The sequence below is a fragment of the Calliphora vicina genome, chromosome 2 (assembly GCF_958450345.1).
Source record: "Calliphora vicina chromosome 2, idCalVici1.1, whole genome shotgun sequence".
NCBI lineage: Eukaryota > Metazoa > Arthropoda > Insecta > Diptera > Calliphoridae > Calliphora > Calliphora vicina.
In genome coordinates this window covers 55,774,352-55,793,559 of record NC_088781.1, presented here as the reverse complement: position 1 = coordinate 55,793,559, position 19,208 = coordinate 55,774,352, and the positions used below count along the sequence as shown (strand labels likewise).

At 31.6% G+C, this 19,208-nt stretch overlaps 1 protein-coding gene across 2 annotated transcripts in view; it reads right to left on the bottom strand.

Moving 5' to 3' along the window:
* Positions 1 to 2,598: 2,598 nt before the first annotated feature.
* Positions 2,599 to 19,208, bottom strand: part of LOC135951897 (apoptosis-resistant E3 ubiquitin protein ligase 1) — a 152,267-nt gene continuing 135,657 nt past the window's right edge. Inside the window, exons 2-9 of one of the 2 annotated variants that reach the window (XM_065501641.1) lie at positions 5,783 to 6,732; positions 5,519 to 5,717; positions 5,262 to 5,398; positions 4,765 to 5,200; positions 4,415 to 4,704; positions 3,778 to 4,101; positions 3,448 to 3,710; positions 2,599 to 3,389 (exon numbers count right to left, since the gene is read on the bottom strand). In XM_065501641.1, the coding sequence (XP_065357713.1) occupies positions 3,287 to 3,389; positions 3,448 to 3,710; positions 3,778 to 4,101; positions 4,415 to 4,704; positions 4,765 to 5,200; positions 5,262 to 5,398; positions 5,519 to 5,717; positions 5,783 to 6,732 (2,702 nt within the window). In that variant the 3' untranslated portion in view covers positions 2,599 to 3,286. The remainder of the gene's footprint in view (positions 3,390 to 3,447; positions 3,711 to 3,777; positions 4,102 to 4,414; positions 4,705 to 4,764; positions 5,201 to 5,261; positions 5,399 to 5,518; positions 5,718 to 5,782; positions 6,733 to 19,208) is intronic. The other variant, XM_065501642.1, reaches the window with a different exon arrangement.

Genomic DNA, 19,208 nt, shown 5'->3' with positions numbered 1-19,208 from the left:
ATTTAAAAAAAGCATTTGAAAAAATTTAACATGCATTTATAATTTAGTCCAGCTAGATTGGAACCACAGTGCCCAGCTGACCCCTCAGATTGCAGACCTTATATTATAACAAAACTTATCTTCAACGTAATTCAGCACAGGATATTTATGAGCTGCGATAACATCATTTTTACCAGGAGATGAAATATAGCCTGAATGCCAGTCTAAATCCTAAAAAATTTTACCATAGGTAAAGTTGTTGACATCATCGACAACTATGTGGAGTATAGGCTAAATCTTCTGTTTCTGATGATCATTATTTTAAGTACCAGGCCATTAGATCAGGATAAATCGCGTTAGTGCTCTAAAATGTGTTTATTCAACTCATAGCTAGTAGACCATCGGGCTATCGTCCTATCACTACGGTTCTCCTTGGCGGACAAATTTGACTTGTCTTGAGTGATTTAAATAGGCATCATAAAATCTTGGACTCTAATATCGTGGAATAGCGAAAAACTGGTATGTTGGCAGGTTAGGTTGTCTGATCAACTGTACAATCTGGTAGTTTTATAAGGATCTGACTAATTAGACATGATCATCTCCCTGTATCGACCAAATGATTTATTACTGAACGCTGCTTCAAAGACCCATTAACCTCATTTTCAATAATCATCCGCAACAATGCTGAGTATATTTCGTGGAATAATCACGTTATTCGCAGTCGAATTTTTAAATGGGCGCGACAATATTCGATGTACCAACTCCAGAAACCCATTAATAGCTTACCAGAACAAGAAAATCAGGTGGTTGGTCAATAAAGGGATGGAATGATCATTTGAAGAACTGTTATTCGAACTGAGGAGGACGCATGTTGTGGTCTATAGTCAGATATCTTTCTAATCACACGAATATGGAGCCTGGATTGCGATTCAGATTGCTGAAACCACCACTTCCGGCTCTTAACACTATGAGCGGATCAAAACACGATTATTTATTTAGCTCTGAATGGCTCATCACCAGCAGGAACCTGCAACACTACAGCAAAACCGCCATTACCATTGAAGTTTCACACAGTTTTAATTAGAAGAAACCATGTGAAAGAACTGTCCTGGTAGCACTGGATAATGCCACACTCTTCGAAAACATACTGTTGTTCTCTCTGCCGAATAGATGGATCGCGAACAACTTGAGTGGCAGTCATTGGTCTTGTCCTGTCACTTCTTGTTTTATTTAAATTGGTGTGGTTATGATATTGTATGTCGACGACTGAATGATTATGGCAACTGTCCACAACATTAATCACCCTTATTCTAATTGGCGTCGTCAATTTTGATTATTTATTTATTATTTTCTGCAATAGGAGCAGATTTGCCACAGGTGCCTCCAAGGGGCTCAGTATAAGTTGTTTCAATATACCGCCTCCAGTAGCTTTGCACTCTGCTTTGTTTTTTTACTTTGAACTTCAAGTCCCGCCAAAGCTGTAAAATTAATGTTGTCATACTTTTGCAACACACTATTCATCTTACTTTTGCCATCTATCACAAGTTATACTTTGTGGGCCAAGGGTATTTAGCGCAGTCGTAATCTTTTCCTACTGTTCCTTAAAATCGTTAGGCGAAATTCTTTTGCAAGAGATGGAATCTTTTCCAACTCTTCCACCAGCTTCTCAAATTGGTTGGGGTTAGTATTTCTAATTTTGTCCATGTTTAATTAATATCTTTCCTTTTTTAATTTGAACACAACAGCAGACGACACAAAATGAAAGGCAACATCAGCGTAAATTTTTCTACAGAATACCAAAGAAATGTTGACAGTCATCGATAAGTGGCAATATTGCCAACGGGAATACGAATTAAATGGCGTTGTGTTGTGTCGACGACGCCAAACAGAATAAGAGGGAATAACTTAAGTAAGTGGCTTGATGAAAATTTATCTCAGAGTCATCCATGCTTTCTTCAGTGCACCACAATCTTAATTAATTAAATAAACCTTGTTTGCTTTGGGTTGTCTACTGATGAATTCGGAACACAATCTTTGTGAGGAAAATTGTCACTCTCGGAACTAGTTCTAACACGCATTATTAGGAATATTGAACTGGTTCTTTCATTACAGATTTGTGTTTGAAATAGTCTCGTTCGGGAAATTAAGAACCCTAGTCTTACCTAATCTAACATTGTAGATTCGTATAAAAATAACAGTAAATAATAAACAAATTTATACTTTTCTAAATTTCGTTTTATTTATTACGATTTTTTTTTATTTTTTCACTCAACAACGGTTTTCATTTAAGCAAACATTACACTATCTCAGTTTTCCAAAGAGTTAATTATTAAAAAATCAATTTAAATCAATCTGCTTCATCAGATATAGTCTTGTCTCAGTTGTTCAACTAATATAGTGTAAAGCTAGCTTTAATGACACTTTCTTCATTTCTTTATGATAAATAACATTTCATTTCAAAATTCCTAAAATTTCAACTATTTATTTTATATTATTTAAATTGTGTTTATTTTCATTTTAACTTAACACAACATTTATCTAGCTGGTTTCAATTTCAAAACAAAATCTATGAATTTGTTTAAATTACTAAATGCTAAATTTAAGCTTTTCTTTGTGTGATTGTAGGAAAGAAAGGAGGAGATTTGAAAAATAAGAGGCTACAAAATATACATATTATGTTTTAAATAAATTAAATTTGAAAGTAATTTAATATTGCGTTATGTGTATCTTTACAATTTATCACAATATTTGCTGTTGATACGATTTTGTTTTCTCTAGGTGTACTTAAACGATCAAAGACTATACGAAATTTACTTAGTTTGAGTTAGTTGTCTACTTATGATTTCAATTTATTAGGTTTTATTTAAAATATCGAGTTTTGATAAATACAGGTTTGTTTTAAAAATAAAGTTTTCAAGGACGTGTAGTTTTTGAAAATGTTTTTTATGTCCAAAAAAAAATATTGTGTTTTTTTTATTAAATTACGTATGTATTGCTTTTAAAACGATTATTATAAATAAATTTTATCAGTTATTTTAAGTATTTTTCAGTTTTTTGTTTTATATTTTTAATCCTATTTAAGTTTTAGAGCCTTAAAATTTCTTACAGCAAAAAAGCGTTTAAGATTTTTTCTAATACAAAATCTTAAAAATTGTTTGTTTGTTTTTTTTGTCTTTTGCTTAAACAACTAATTTAAAGCATTTTTGTACGCTAGTAACTACAAATTAAACTTAAGGAACACACACTTATTTAGAACTCCAAAAACGAGATCACAAATCCTTAATATCTAATGTATATATAAGCATTTTTAGACCATGCCAAAGCCTTCGGTGCCTTCGCTTATAGCCAACAGCAAGGCCTTCTCAAACTGTTCGTAACTCTCATAGTCCGGCAAACAAAGTTGATTGAAACTAAAAATAGTAAAACAAGTTATTATCTTGACACTTATTAAAATTTTCTTGAACCTACCAGGTATGTGCTGTTGGTAGATTGCCAAATGTTGGGGCTGCTGTTATTTGAAATTGTGGATTTAGTTCTTGAAAACCTCCTGGTGGCAGTTGTGAGCAGCCTGTTGTAAATTGTAAGAGCCGTGCCATTTCAGTTTGACTGAAATTACTAACACCCGCCCAAAACCAGGCTAAAACTCGCCGGAATTCTGAGGAATTACCATTGGCTATATGATGGGCCTTGAAATCGGCTATAGAATACTCTCCAGTACCGCACATTAAAAGCTGTAATGAACAGTTTTATTAATTAAATTAATTTTTTAATTTTCTTTTTCTTAAAATTAAGACTTACTTCCAATTCATTTTCATCAAATATACTTAAAAGGTTGTCTGGTATAATGCCATTTAAACCCTTTAAAAAGCTATCCACCTCATCCTTAACACTATTGCAAAGTCTTTGTTGGGCCAAAGCATCCAAATATTGATTTTTACTAGAATTTGTTACTCTCACTTTAGAGCCATTGGGTATGAGTTCCAAAGTTTTGGTCAATTGTCCACTGGAATCATAAATCTCCTCCACAAAATATAATTCCAAAGAATCGGTAGTATCCAAATCGGTATCCAGTATATATTTGATTTTCGAAAGATATAAATCAGGATCATCTTGTTCGAAATACTGTAAAAAATTAATTGAATTATAATAAAATATTGAAATATTCACCCCTATCGCGAATCAATATTTCACATGAAATATGTTCCCTTTTCCTTTTTTCGTTCATCGACTTTGTTCGCGTGTTGTGAATTTTTTAGGTGGAATTTTTGTAAACAATAAACAGCTGTAACGAACAAAATTAGCTATTGTGAATGAAAAGTTCATGGAAATATCACGATAGCAATTTTCCCTCCCTTCGAGGGAAATAGATATTTCATGGGAACAAAATTTCACATGCTATTACCGATAGGGGTGATTATCTAACGTAGGACAATACCTTATAATGTACTCTTAAACCTATAAGTTGTGCCAAGAAGGATCTGGTGAAACGAGCTCTCACCAGCTGGCGGTAGCTACCTCCTAAGGCACTTTCATATAAGCACTTGCCCACTATTTTGCCAGCAAACTCAAAATGCTTTAGTTTTAAATGAGCCGGCCTATGGGGATTGGGATGCACCAAGGCCTGGTGCTTGTCATGGAAACTACAAAATAAACCACCACGGGGATCAAATAAAGCACTGCATATAAGTTCAAACCATTCGCGTCGTAAGCCTCCCCAATCAATGCCTATAAAAGATCAATATAAACAACAAAAGCCCTTTGCAAATTTTAAATATTCATACAAACCTTGTTCTCCCTGAAACGTCACCTCAAAATTGCCACACCAATCCGAAACGGAGAAATTTTTCGTAGACTTCATGCTGCTCTCTAATATCTTCTCTCTCAGTACTTTCAGTGCCAATTTCTCGTGATAATAATTCGCATGAAATTTTCGTACTTCATGATAAAAGAAATCCTGTTTATCTTTAAACGTCTCCGAGCCGCCAATATTTTTCAGCAAAAAGTGAGTAAAAGTGGCCGCTATAATGTTGCGATCACGTGAGGCTAATTCTATTCTGGGTTGGGCGCCATCGTCTATAATAAAGATGGGCCCATGAACATGAGTGGGTAGTTGGGGTAGAAAATGAAATTTGGTCGAGGGACATAGACGGAATGTTGCAATACGTTTGGGTATAAATTTTAAGATCATTTCTTTGATTGTAACCTGAAATATTAAAGAGTTCTTTTAGATTTTTCAGAAGACATCGATAGTTATATATGGAGCAGGTTTTAAGGAAACTCACTTGTTTGGGCCCTACATAGCAGAGGACTTTGCGAGGCTTGGACTTGGTCGCTCCAAATATACTTAAGAGTTTTGCTTCGTAGCAAATATTGTGTTTGCGCGAAGCGATATTTTTATGCACCAATGTGGTGTCACTACCTGTGAGAAAATAATAAAATAATTTAATAAATAATTATGGTTTGAATATCGTTGTCTTATATGCAGGATCATAAACCTCTTTACAAACAAAACTGCGATATAACTTTTACTAAAACTTACTGCTTAATACTATAATATCAAAGTCTCCATTGGGTAGCTTTTGTTCCACATAACTAATAACAGCACGCAGGCAAATGGGTTCCGGAAATAAAGCTGTCACAGCAACGCGAGCATTCACGCGATCATATGAAAAGGCAATGGCATTGCGTAACTTTTCCAAAGGTTGGCCATGTAAATCATAGATTTCCACATGATAACCCTGGAAAACCAAAATAAATTGTTACACAAATAAACATATTAATCATAATTCTAGTTTAAACATACCTTTCCTGGATCTTCATTTTCCTCAAACTGACAGGCATTGCCAAACTCATCTCTTGGCTCGATATGCAACAATGTCGGTGAACCCGCACAACATATCACCGTACTGGCGGGCCTTATAAATCTCGAGCGTCGGGCATCTATGCTGCCCGGTATGAAATTCTTGATAAACGGTGATCCTGCAATGTGGCTGGAGCCAATCATTACCGATATTTTATATTGACCCGCCGTGCGTACGGTAAATTTGACTTTGGCTATATTAGCATTGTTGGGATCTGTCGGTGAACCCAATTCACTGATGGTAACCATTTTGCGGGTACCTTCGGTAACCTCAACAAAGAATTGATCTGTATCACAGATGGGATAAGGCTGGCCATTGCGTTGATAGAAACGCACCACAAAACACATGGTACCACCCACCACAGCCGGATCTTTCCAGTCCCATTGCACTTTACAATTGGCCGGCAGTAGATATTTACCCGTTACATACTGCAGCAAAGAATGGCGAGCTTCTGGTGCCAGAGAGGGCTGGGTCATGGCAGCCAGTGTCACTAGTCCAGCCACGGAGACCGAGACCACCAGCATGCCGCCCCAAGTCCAAGCATCTTGATGCTGTGATGATTTCACCACCGTTGACCACAGCTGTGCCTTTAGGGCATCTAGCTGAGACTTGGAGGTTGGCAGATTTTGTCTGGCCTGTGACCATACTTGCCAATCTTTGCCTAATATCTTACTGGCTCTGGAATCCTCCAGCCAATAGACATCTTCGAGGGAAGCTACTTCTACATTGAGTAGACGTTGATAGTGATGTTGGAGACGATGATCTTTTAGCCATTCGCGCAATATTAGTTTTTGTTGTAAGTGTAAAGCGGCTCTTTGTAGACGTTGCTCATCGCCGGGCGGCAGTTCTGGTAGGCGTTCCGGATCGCCACAACTTGAGAGGGATGATATGCCTGCAAGAGACCAGATAAAAAAGAACAAGTCAGTATATGTGAGTAAGGTTTTATTCCTAACGAAAAATCAATTTTTAACAAGTGCGTAATTTGTTTGTGTGTAAATTCCCATAAGAAAAAGTTGTGTTAGTCATTTTTATTTGCTTTGCATTTTTAATAGTGTCATAATAAAGTAATTAAATATTTTATTTATAAAAAAATAAATTTATATTAGGTCTGTTCATTTACTTTCCCAGTAAATACTTGCAACGAGAGAATAAAATCAAAATTTACAAAATTACTCTCTTAAATTCTCAAAAATAGTAAAAAGTAAATGAACGCTTTTCCAGTAACAATTGTTTTACACACACAATTTTCTTATTTTATTCTTTTTAAAATGTATAAATACTCACATTTTTTCAATTTTATTGAAAATTCGTTTTTTGACATTTTTTCACCACAAAAATAAAATTGTAAATAAATAAACAATAACACAAAACATTTGAAATATAAGCTGCTAACTATTACGAGTTCAAAATAGAACTTGTAATAGTTTGCAACGAGAGAACACTCTCTAAAATTTATACGCTCTTGATTTTTTCTCTACTTGCAAGTTTTTTGAGTTAATGAACGCTTTTCCAGTTACAATTGTTACTAACTAGTAACAACTTTTAGTTATTGAACAAAGCTATTGTTTACCGAAGTCTGGTTAGTTATACTCTCCTTTAAAATTATTTTTGTATGGAAACTGTCAGTATAAACATGATCAGAAAGTTAATTATCCGTTAATAAGAACCATGGTTCAGTTGGTAATGAACCACGAAGGACTGTTCCCCAACCTGTTCGCCAGTGTTGCCAATTCATGGTGAACAAAAAGGGCTAAATACTTAGAAAAAAAGGCTAAAAAAGGGCTAAAATTTTTAATTAAAAAAATACATACATTTGACACAAAAAACAACTTAGAATGTTACATTTGGCTATGCCGAATAAACAAACAAAATTGTATGAATATAACACACGTTCAAATGCAAGAAAATAAGAATATTTATTCCTGTATGTTGATCCTTAACTTTAAAATAACTTAATATGGGGCCACACGTATATCATATGCCGATGTTTTTAAAGCCTCGTATTTATCACCTGGCCTGCAAAATGCTCCTATGCAAATTTATTAATATGACAAATTATGTATAAAGTAATCCTTTGTGATAACTTCGATGGAGAATATTTTGATAAGTGAATATATGGCAAATATGCTCTCATGTAATGCAGAAAAAAAATATTCTAAAAATTATACACGTCGCCGGACAGAATTGATTTTCATTGGCAAAAACATAAATTTTGCCATTAGTTAGTAAACATATCAAAACTAAGGTATCCAAAATATGTAAACATAAATATTTAATTTAAATTTGGAAAAAGTTATTTTTCTATATTTGATCAGATAAAAATGATCATACCTAAATTATTATCGATAATGAACTGAATTTTTCTTTCTAAATTGGTTGGATTGTAGTCTTGGAAAACGGTATACAGTGCGCGAAATAATTATATCGGACATTGGTTACTCTTACAATTTTAAACCAATTACTCAGGTGTGTATTAGCATATATTTTGGCAACACTAACGATTAGTTTGCCTGGTATGTAGACAAAATAACGGTACTCACATATTTTTGATCAGCAAATTATTAAAGCAAATGTTTGTCAATTGTAAGTGAATTGTTATCAGTGAAGAACGAAAAAATATATGGGACAACTGAAGTTTTTTAAAGAAAATTAAGAACATTTAACGATAAATTTTTATAAAACAAGAAGGTAAAGGTTAAAAATTATAAAAAAATAAACATTTTAACTTATTTCTTTAATTTTTTTTTTAAATTTGATAGGGATAAACTCATTAAAATGTCACGTAGACCAATGTTATCTTCGGAAGAACGCACAGAAATTTTAAGTCTTAGATTAAAAGGTGATTCAATCCGAACGATTGCTCTTAAGGTTAAGCGCAACAAATCCACCATAAATATTTTTTTTTTAAAAATCCAAAGGAATATGGAAAATCGAAGCATCTTGGTCGTCCACCTAATGTAACTGATCGTGAAAAACGGCAAATAAAGCGTCTGGCTTCCAATAAATATATCAGTCCATCTCAAATACGTCTCCAATTGAACTTGGCCATAAGCACACGAAGAGTCCAACAAATTTTAAGTGGTGACAAACACCTACAATATCAAAAAAGATTGCCTGTTCCGCGCTTACTTCCACGACATAAGAAGGCAAGGTTGGCATTTTCAGAAAATTATAAGTTTTAAAGGAGGATCCTTAATGATATGGGCTGCATTTGGATACCGAGGAAAATCTCCTATCTGTTTTGTAACACATAAAATGGACTCAGAATACTACTGCGAGTTATTGGAGAATGTTGTAATTGATTTTGGAGATGACCTATGGGGTTCAGATTGGACATTTCAACAGGACAATGCAGCCATTCACGCTTCAATAGTGACAAAACAATTTTTAAAATCTAAAAATATTAAGACTCTGGAGTGGCCTGCGGTAAGTCCTGATCTGAACCCCATAGAGAACCTGTGGGGTATACTATCCAGGCGTGTTTATTCCAATGGGTGTCAATATGAAACTTTATTGCAATTAAAATTAGCCATTCAAGGAGAGTGGAATAAAATTGATAATTCCCTTCTCCAATCTCTTATACAATCCATGCCAAGACGCTTAATGGAAGTAATAAGCAATAATGGAGGAAAAACTAATTACTAAAGTTTGAATTTGGGGATAAAATTAACTTTAATGAAAAATTTTAAGTTTGTCCGGTATACTTATTTCGTTTGTTTTTCGTTTTAATATAAAATTTTTTATAATTTTGTGGTTATTGTTCTTTAAAAAGAATGGTATAATTAATGTTTAAATTACGTTCTATTATTTTATAAAATAAATGAGTTAAAAATACAGAAGTTGTTTGATTTGTTATAAAAGTTTATGTGTTCGGTATAATTATTTCGAGTACTGTACTACATGTCATGTGCTATAAAATATTTGTTAAAGTACTATATTTACGTCAATACATCGCCCAGATAAAGTTAAAAGTATTCTCTTTAACCCTATATATGATTTTATAAACGCCCGGACTCGCGCGTAAAACATTAACATATTTATTAACAATTTTTATTTAAATAACGTACATTTTCTCTATATTAGTTATTGCATGTTTTTAATGTATGGAAGGTCCAACCATTTGTATGTGCTTAAATTGTTTACTGGTTTAACATTTTTAGTTAATTTTTGACATAATATCCCTGCCAATTTTTTTGAACTGATTTTACTAATTTTCAACAGCAAAAATTTCAGTCATATGGCTAAATGAAAATAAAAAAGGCTAAAGGCTAAATTAATTTTTTTGTGGCTAAACAAGATTGAAAAGGGCTAAATTTAGCCCAAAAAGGGCTAAATTGGCAACACTGCTGTTCGCACAAGAGAAGCTGTGGATGATGTACGAGAAAGTGTCTACACGGGATGTTCTGGGGATGTTTCCATGCTGATCTGGGGATGTTTCCATAAAAAATTCAATTGGCTACATTTTGCCAATAGATTAATTCTGCATGCGAGAGAAAATTACAACTTTTTGAACAATCTCATTATGGGCGATGAAGCTCATTTTCATTTAAATGGATATGTTAATAAATAGAACTGCCGAATTTAGGATACCCAAAATCCTACAGCATTGCAATAGCGACAATTCCACCCTCTCATTTGCACGGTTTGGTGACTGCCATATTTATTCGAAAATGAATAAATATGGAACCAGGAACCGTCTCATGGGCGGAATATCGAAACAATAATCCTATCATATGGTTCCAACAAAATGGAATAACAGCTCATACCGCGAGCGACACAATGATGATTTTGTGAGAACTTTTTGATGACCGAATAATTTAAAAAAATGCTGATTTTGCGCGGCCACCTCATTTCCCAGATTTAATGGTCGCTTATTTTTTTGTTGTATACGAAAATGTAACACGTTAAGATGTGAAAGTTACCCAAACATTACATCGTTACCCTTTGTGTAATAAACAGTAGCAGGAGTGAAAAGGAATAAATTCTTTCTATTCATATCATGCGCAGAACCAGTTATGTGTTCTGTCACCATTTATTTTAAACATTGGGTCATGATAAAGTATAATTGCCAAACAGGAAATCTAGCATCCCGGAAAAAACGTACAGCGATTTTTGTACATAAGTATTGGCCTATATATTGCTTTGAATGAAATTAAAAAAAGTGTTAATAAATCTGTAACTTCTAAACGGAGAGACCGATTTTAATGGGTTCAAAATACATAAAATGCAGAAATTAGCTTCATCTTTTGGGTTTCTCAGATGTTTGGTAATGCAGTAGTAGGCAATGCAGTGGCCAAAAATATATTATTAAAAAACGGAAAGATTCTGTAAATTTTCGGTTTGTAGTTGATTTTGAGTCCATAAATTTTACTAGTGGAACAGATAAGATAATACATATTATATACACAGAAAAAAATATATTTCAATTCAAACATTTATCCAATATTGAACTGGTTTCAATTATTTCATAATTAAATCAAGTATTCATTTGCGCAAAAACAAAATTTCTTGATATTTTCTATTGAATTTTGAGTTTTGTATTGGATCATTTTCGCAATTGAATATACAATTTTCGTTATTGGTTGAGTTTCAAATACAAAAATTATTGAATAGATAACTTTCGTAATTGAAACACAAAAAATAACAAAAATGTGTTTTCAATTACGAAAATTATCTATTCAATAATTTTTGTATTTGAAATTCAACCAATAACGAAAATTTAAAAATCTCGAATAAAGATAAGTAGCGTTTCAGTCAAATAATAAGTAGTTATGCCTTGGCTCCAATATTACTTGCTGGCTTACTAAGTAAGTAAAGTTTTTGCTGGGATTGGACAACCATTTACATAAACCGCTGAAGCAATTATTTTTAAAACAAGAAAGATAGCTATGTATATTCGGCTGTGCCGAATCTTATATACCCTTCACCAAATTATACTTGAAAATATTTTTTTATAAATATTTTTATTTAAACAAAATTATTTTTTTTTTTAAAATTGTTTTAAAATTTTTTTTTTTTCAAAATTGTTTTTTAATTTTTTTAAAAATTGTTTTATATATATACTTTGTGGAGTCGCAAATGAAAAATGTAGAAATTACAAACGGAATGACAAACTTATATATATCCTTGCCACTCATGGCGAAGGGTATAAAAATCATATTTAGTTATTTTTGTGGAAATTCCTTAGAAGAAGTATAAAAGTGCAAATATACTGGAAAGATTTATACCTTTTGTTCTTGATTTATATTACGAATTACCAAACTATATCACGCATCGATAATAAACTTTTTATAATAAACTAACCTTGATTAAAGTAAAAATGCAATTGTTTTGATTTTAAACTTATACACAAACAAGTAAGAAAGTATGGTCGGTCAAGCCCGACCATATAATACCCTACACCAAGTAAATGAGTAAAAATATTTTTCTTTTAAAATATCAATAATTTATATTTTTGAGTGATTTTTGGAAGTGGGCCTTATATGGGAGCTATGACCAATTATGGACCGATCACCATAAAATTAGGTCGTGTGATTTATGTCTATATTAAAGTTAACTATGTTGAATTTTGTGTGTATACCAACATTTTTAAGCGATTTATGCACGTTAAAGTGATTTTCGGAAGCGGGTCTTATATGGGAGCTATGACTAATTATGCACCGATCGTAATAAAATTTGGTGACATGAATTTCGTATGTATAAAAGTTATTTGGAGCGAAATTTGTGTAGATACATATATAAATAAACATTTATGACCGATAAAGTCCAATTTCGGGAGGACATTTGTATGGGGGCTATATGAAATAATAGACCGATTTCAGCCAGTTTCAATAGGGTTCGTCCTTGGGCCGAAAAAATTATATGTACCAAATTTTATCGAAATATATTAAAAATTGCGACCTGTACTTTGCGCACAAGGATTACATGGACAGCCAGCCAGCCAACCAGACGGACGGACGGACGGACGGACGGACGGACGGACATCGTTTAATCGACTCAGAAAGTGATTCTAAGTCGATCGGTATACTTTAATGCTAGACTAATATTTTTGGACGTTACAAACATCTGCACAAACGCATAATACCCTCCCCACTATGGTGGTGTAGGGTATAAAAAGCATGGCTGAAAGAGTTAAATCATGTCAATAGTTTACGAAGATGTCAACCTTACATAGTTTCTTATTCCAGTTTAAAATTTGCTAAATTAAATGACTTTTTTATATTTCTTCAAACTTCATAACGACTACTTTCTTAATTACCTTACCATTACTCCATTAATCATATTTCTATCAATTATGGCAATTATATTTTGACCACAATAAGCCTCCACCAAACGCGAATAAAATTGTAATTAACAAGAACGTGTTAAACAAGTAATTTATAAGGGTCATGTTCACAATCTGCACTTAAAATTTAATAGGACGTTTAAGAGCTAGTTAAGTGCGATTTAATTTTATAAAAAATACTTATTTTAGTTTAATCCATTGTAGAATACCAATAGCTAGGCTCGAGATTTTGATGATATGTTGATTAAGGTGGATTTTTTTTTTTATATTCGATTTTTCAAAAACGAAGAGAAGTTTTGTGTGAGGTTAGGATAAAAAAAATTTCACAAAAGTATGAGCTTGATCGGTTAAAAATTGGCGTGCCATACAAAGGGGAAAAAAATGTAATTTTTTCAGTTTTTCTAAAAATGTTCCCATTAAAAAATTCCTTTTGCAATTTAATATAAAAGAATCGAAATGTGTACGTAATTCTCGTTGTAATGAGATATAAAAGACAAAAATTTATTAAAATATTTTAAAGCTATTAAAAATTCCCCAGGCCTGTAACGTGTCTCAGACCACTAGAACAAGAAATGTAGAAATAGTTACTTGTATACAGGTATGACCAACAAAATTTAATTTTTTAACGGCAGTTTCAAATCTCCATTTCAAAAAAAAAGATACCTCCTACAATTTTTTCGTACCTGTGAATTAAATTGTGATTATACATTTTTGTACCGATTTTAATAAAAGCTGTGAAAAATATACCTTAAGGACTTAAATTTACAATAACAGTGAAAAAATGAAAATTAAGCCTTAAGAGCACTAGGGGTAAAAATTACCCTCAACTTTTAAAATCACAAAAAACACAGACAAATGTAGGGTCATTTTGACCCCTAGTGCTCTTAAGGCTTAATTTCCATTTTACCTTAATGTTGATATGGAAACTTAAATGCCTCACAATTACATAGTGATACAAAAGTGAAATAATAAAATATGCAGGTGGTCTCATGTAGCAATTCGGGTTAGGAAAACTTTGTACAGCTGAGTTTGAAAAATTGATAAATTTTGAAAAAATGCAGATTAATTGTTTTTAACATTTCTCAAAGTTTTTTTTAAAAAATATATAATATTTTGACATATTTAGTAAGAAATGGCTTCAATAATGACTAATGAGAAATTTTTAAATCATTATAGACATCCTACCTACTTCTGCCTTCTAAGCAGATTTTCTAAAAATAGTAAAATTTTCAATACCATTTTATTCAATTGTATAGAGATTATATTAAAGTTAATTTTTTCAAAATTATTTGTTCTATAGTTCATTAAAAACATAACAATCTGTTTAAATTTCAAAAAATAATTACGAAATCGGAAACGTGAAATTTTTTATGAACTTTTAAATCCAAGAAAAATATGTAAAAAATACCAATAGCTATTTTTTTAGTTTACTACATTTATACTTTTTTTTTATTTTGCAGTAGGACTAAATTGAAGTAAATTACAAAAATACAGTTATTTACCTTTCCATTAATATATAATATGTCTATAAAACCTATTTAAATTAGTAAATAAAATGGTTAAAACCTACATATCTCGGTCAAATTTGCCAAAGATGTATTATTTTCTAGTGTATGCAATACATTCGGTATTTACAATTTTGTTAGCATACTTTTGAGCGCAGTAAAAATAATACATTTTCGTCAAAGTTTTATGTTTTACATATTTATTTTTTAGATTTGAAAGATTATAAAAAAAATTCCATGTAAGATATCGTAATGATTTTTGAAATTTGAACAGATTGTTAAGTTTTTAATGAATTCTGGAACAAAAAATTTTGGAAAAAATTAACTTTAATATAATTTGTATGCAATTAAATAGAATGGTATTGAAAATTTTACAAGTTTTAGAATATCCACGTTTTTGAGAGCAAATTAATTCTAATAAACAAGATAGATATTCCACTCGCATTCCACTATGCGACCAAATAGGTCTTAAAGGAATAGACCCAAGCTTTTTTTTGAGCTAAAAAAAAAATTAACAAGTAAGAGTACTATATTCGGCCGTGCCGAATCTTAAATACCCTCCACCTAAATATGATGGTATAAAAACTGAAATAATATAACAATTGTTAGAAAGAATAGTTTACGTAGAAGATATTTTATTTCAAATGTACAAAAAATTGTATCTAACTCAGCAATTTGTAACTGAAATTCCTATTATAACGTATGAAATTTAATAATTTATATACTTAATAATCAGTTAATACGTTTGGATCAACATTTTTCCCTTTTAACATCAAGTGAAGAAACAGAGTATAAAAAAGGGTATACAAATATATTTGGTCAAATTTCAAAATATTTGGTTGTGGGACTTATATGGGAGCTATGACTTGATTGTCATAAAATATTTTAACGTGATTTTTATGGACTTATATGGATGCTGTGGCCAATTATGTACCGATATTCACAAAATTCAGTATTATGATTTTTGAATACAAATTACTGATCTGTGTACTATTTTGGTTCAATATATGGAAGCTATGACCTATTATGGTCCTAAGTATTTAAGGGCTATTTTTGTAGTATTTCATATAAAGAACGCTATTAGCAAGAGTGGACCTTATGTGGGAGCTATGCCGAATTATGGACCAATATTTAAAAAATCTTGTAGTACGATTCTTGGATACAAATTACTGATCGGTGTAAAATTTTGGTTGAGTGTAGATTTTTATGGATATTTGTGCACGGTAATGTGTTTTCCTGAAGTAGTTCTTATATGGAGGTTATGACCAATTATGGGCCTATCATCATAAAATTTGGTACATCGATTTTTGTATATATTGAATAAATTTGTTTCGAATTTCAACCTGATAACTATATTTGTAAGAAATTTATGAGCATATTAGTGATTTTCGGGAGTGGACCTTATATGGGAGCTATGGTTAAATATGGACCGATATTCAAAAAATCCAGAAGTATGATTACTGGATTCAAATTACTGGATCTGTGCGTAATTTCATTTTGATATCGATATGTTTTTAATACTTTTTAAGGTTAATATCTTTTTTCGGAAATGGGCCTTATAGGGGAGCTATGACCAATTATCGGCCAATCTGCATAAAATTTGGAACAGTGATATCTATATATATGAGTATAATTTATGTGGAATTTTAGCATGATAAATGTATTTATAAGAGATTTATGAGTACTTAACTGATTTTTGGAAGTGGACCTTATATGGGAGCTATGGTCAAATATGGACCGATATTCACAAAATCCAGTAGTATGATTTCTAAATATAAACTATGGATGTGTGTGAAATTTTGTTTTGATATTGATATTTTTTAGATATTTATGTAGGTTATTGTGTTTTTCGGAAGTGGTCCTTATATGGGAGCTATAACCAATTATCGGCCGATCTCCATATAATTAGGTACAGCGATTTTTGTATATATGGGGATTATTCATGTCGAATTTCAACTTGATAGCGATATTTATAAGACATTTATGCTTATTTAAGAGATTTTCGGAAGTATACTTTATATGGGGGCTATGGTCAAATATGGGCCGATCCACGAACAATTTTGTAGTATAATTTTCTTTACCACGAAACTTATTTTTGCTGAATTTCATGTGGATATTCCTCTTTTGTAGGCATTTATAGACCATAGAACCATATTTCGGGAAGAAATTTGTATGGGGGCTAGGAGAAATCATGGACCGATTCTTATAATTTTCACCAGAGTTACTCCTTTTATCATAAAAGTAACGAGTGCAAAATTTTATGATATTAGCTGCAATATATTTACAAAAAATGTTCAAAAATATGTGAAAATTATCAATTTTTTTTTGAGGTTGTCCCACATTTTCATTCATAACTTTGGTTCCACTGTACCGATTTCGCTGATTTTCAATACCAAACTGCTTAGGACAATAATAAACATTTTTCTTGCAACTCTACTAAGTTTGTTTGCGTATTTTGGACGTGAGCGTGTTTTACACAGACGGACAGACGGACAGACGGACAGACGGACAGACAGACGGACATAGCTCAATCGACTTAGAATTTCATAAGGATCAATAATATATATACTTTGTTGGGTCTCAGATGAATATTTCTCAATGTTACACACGGAATGACAAACTTATATATACCCTCATTCACCACTTATGGTGGTGGAGGGTATAAAAAGGGTCCATTTTGAAAAAAAGTCAACAGAATTTTTTATTTTGCATAAAAATTTAAAAAATTGTATTTCTTGAGTTACACTAAGGGACCAAAATTATCTTAAAGGAATGGATCTAAGCTTTCTTTTGAGCAAAAAAAAATTTAGAAAAAAGGGCCCATATTGGAAAAAAATTCGATTTTGCTAAAAAAAATTCAAAAAAATGTATGTCTTGATTTACTAAATATATATTTTGATAGATATCCCACTATGCGACCAAATAGGTCTTAAAGGAATAGACCAAAGCTTTTTTTTGAGCTAAAAAAAATTTAAAAAAGGGTCCATTTTGAAAAAAAAAGTCAACAAAGTTTTTGATTTTGCAAAAAAAGTAAAAAATTGTATGTTTTGAGTTACAAAATATTTATTTTGATAGATATCCCACTCGTATCCCACTAAGCGACCAAATAGGTCTTCAGGGAAAATATCTAAGCTTATTTTAAGAAAAAAGGGCCCATTTTAAAAAAAAGTCAAAAAAGTTTTTGATTTCGGAAAAAAAATATTAAAATTTTTTTATTATACCCTTCACCATGAGTGGCAAGGGTATACATATATAAGTTTGTCATTCCGTTTGTAGTTTCCACATTTTTCATTTGCGACCCCATAAAGTATATATATTCTGGATCGTTATAGATAGCGGAATCGATATAGCCATGTCCGTCTGTCCGTCTGTGTGTTGAAATCAACTTTCCGAAGCCCCCAAATAACTTACATACACGATTCATACATCAATATCTCCGAAATTCTTCCGGCTCGGTCGCTATTTAAAATCGAGAAAATCGGTCCGCAAATGGCTGAGATATAAGGAAAAAACTAGGACAAAGAAATTTAAAAAAATTAAAAAACAATTTGGAAAAAAAAAATTTTTTAAAAAATTTTAAAACATTAAAAAAAAAATTTTGATTTTGTTTAAATAAAAATTTAGCTCTCTTGTTTTTTTTTTAAATATTTTTTTCGAAAGACTGAAGAAAGAGCTATCTAAGCTATTTGGGACACATTTTGCTAAGAACAATAGGTAATAAGATACATGTATAAGATAAAACACCTGCTTAGCCAAAATGTCAAATTTTGACCCCCTCTAACTCAGAGAGTACTCGACTGATCTTGTTGAAAAATTGTGTCTGTGTTACTATCCAATACAACTAACCTTGGTCGGAATACATCGATTTCAAAAGTTGGTTCACTTGACATGAAATGTCCCATATTTATTACAATTTGTAAAAAAAAATAAAAAATAGATGTAATATTTTTATGTTAAAAAATTCACAAATGTTTCAAATTCGCCGCATTTGCCAAAGAAACAAAACAGAATATTTGTGAAACGCTAAAACTGCAACCATTGGCTAAATTATACTGGTTAACTAATCGTCCAGTTTGTTAACTTTTCTTCTTCAATTACACATGGTGAAAATGGAGGTCATTTAAATAAATAAAACGCAAACCAAAGCAATATTTACAAGCAGCCATAATAATTACCTCAAATAGAAGAATTATTTACCTAAATGTGTAATTTTGTGACACAAAAGGAAAACATAATACTTTAGCAAAATGCCAATCAATTACAAGTAAAAGTAATTTGAATTTATTATGTACTTTCAAAGGCGACAATTTATATTCTAAAATTAAACCTGAACAATTTCTCGCCTTTATCAAAAATAAAAGTTGATAAAGCAACGGAAAAAAACGTCCAACAATGAGAACCATTAAAATAACTAGTAGTAATAGTGTTATTTATTATTAAATACGAATATTAACATTTAAGAAAAAAGGGATAGGGAAGGAAGTGAAAATAGAAAGAATCGCAAAAAAATACTGTTTTGAACTTTAAGTAGAAGTATTTATTTCTTAAACAAACTTTATTTTTCCATTATATCGTTAG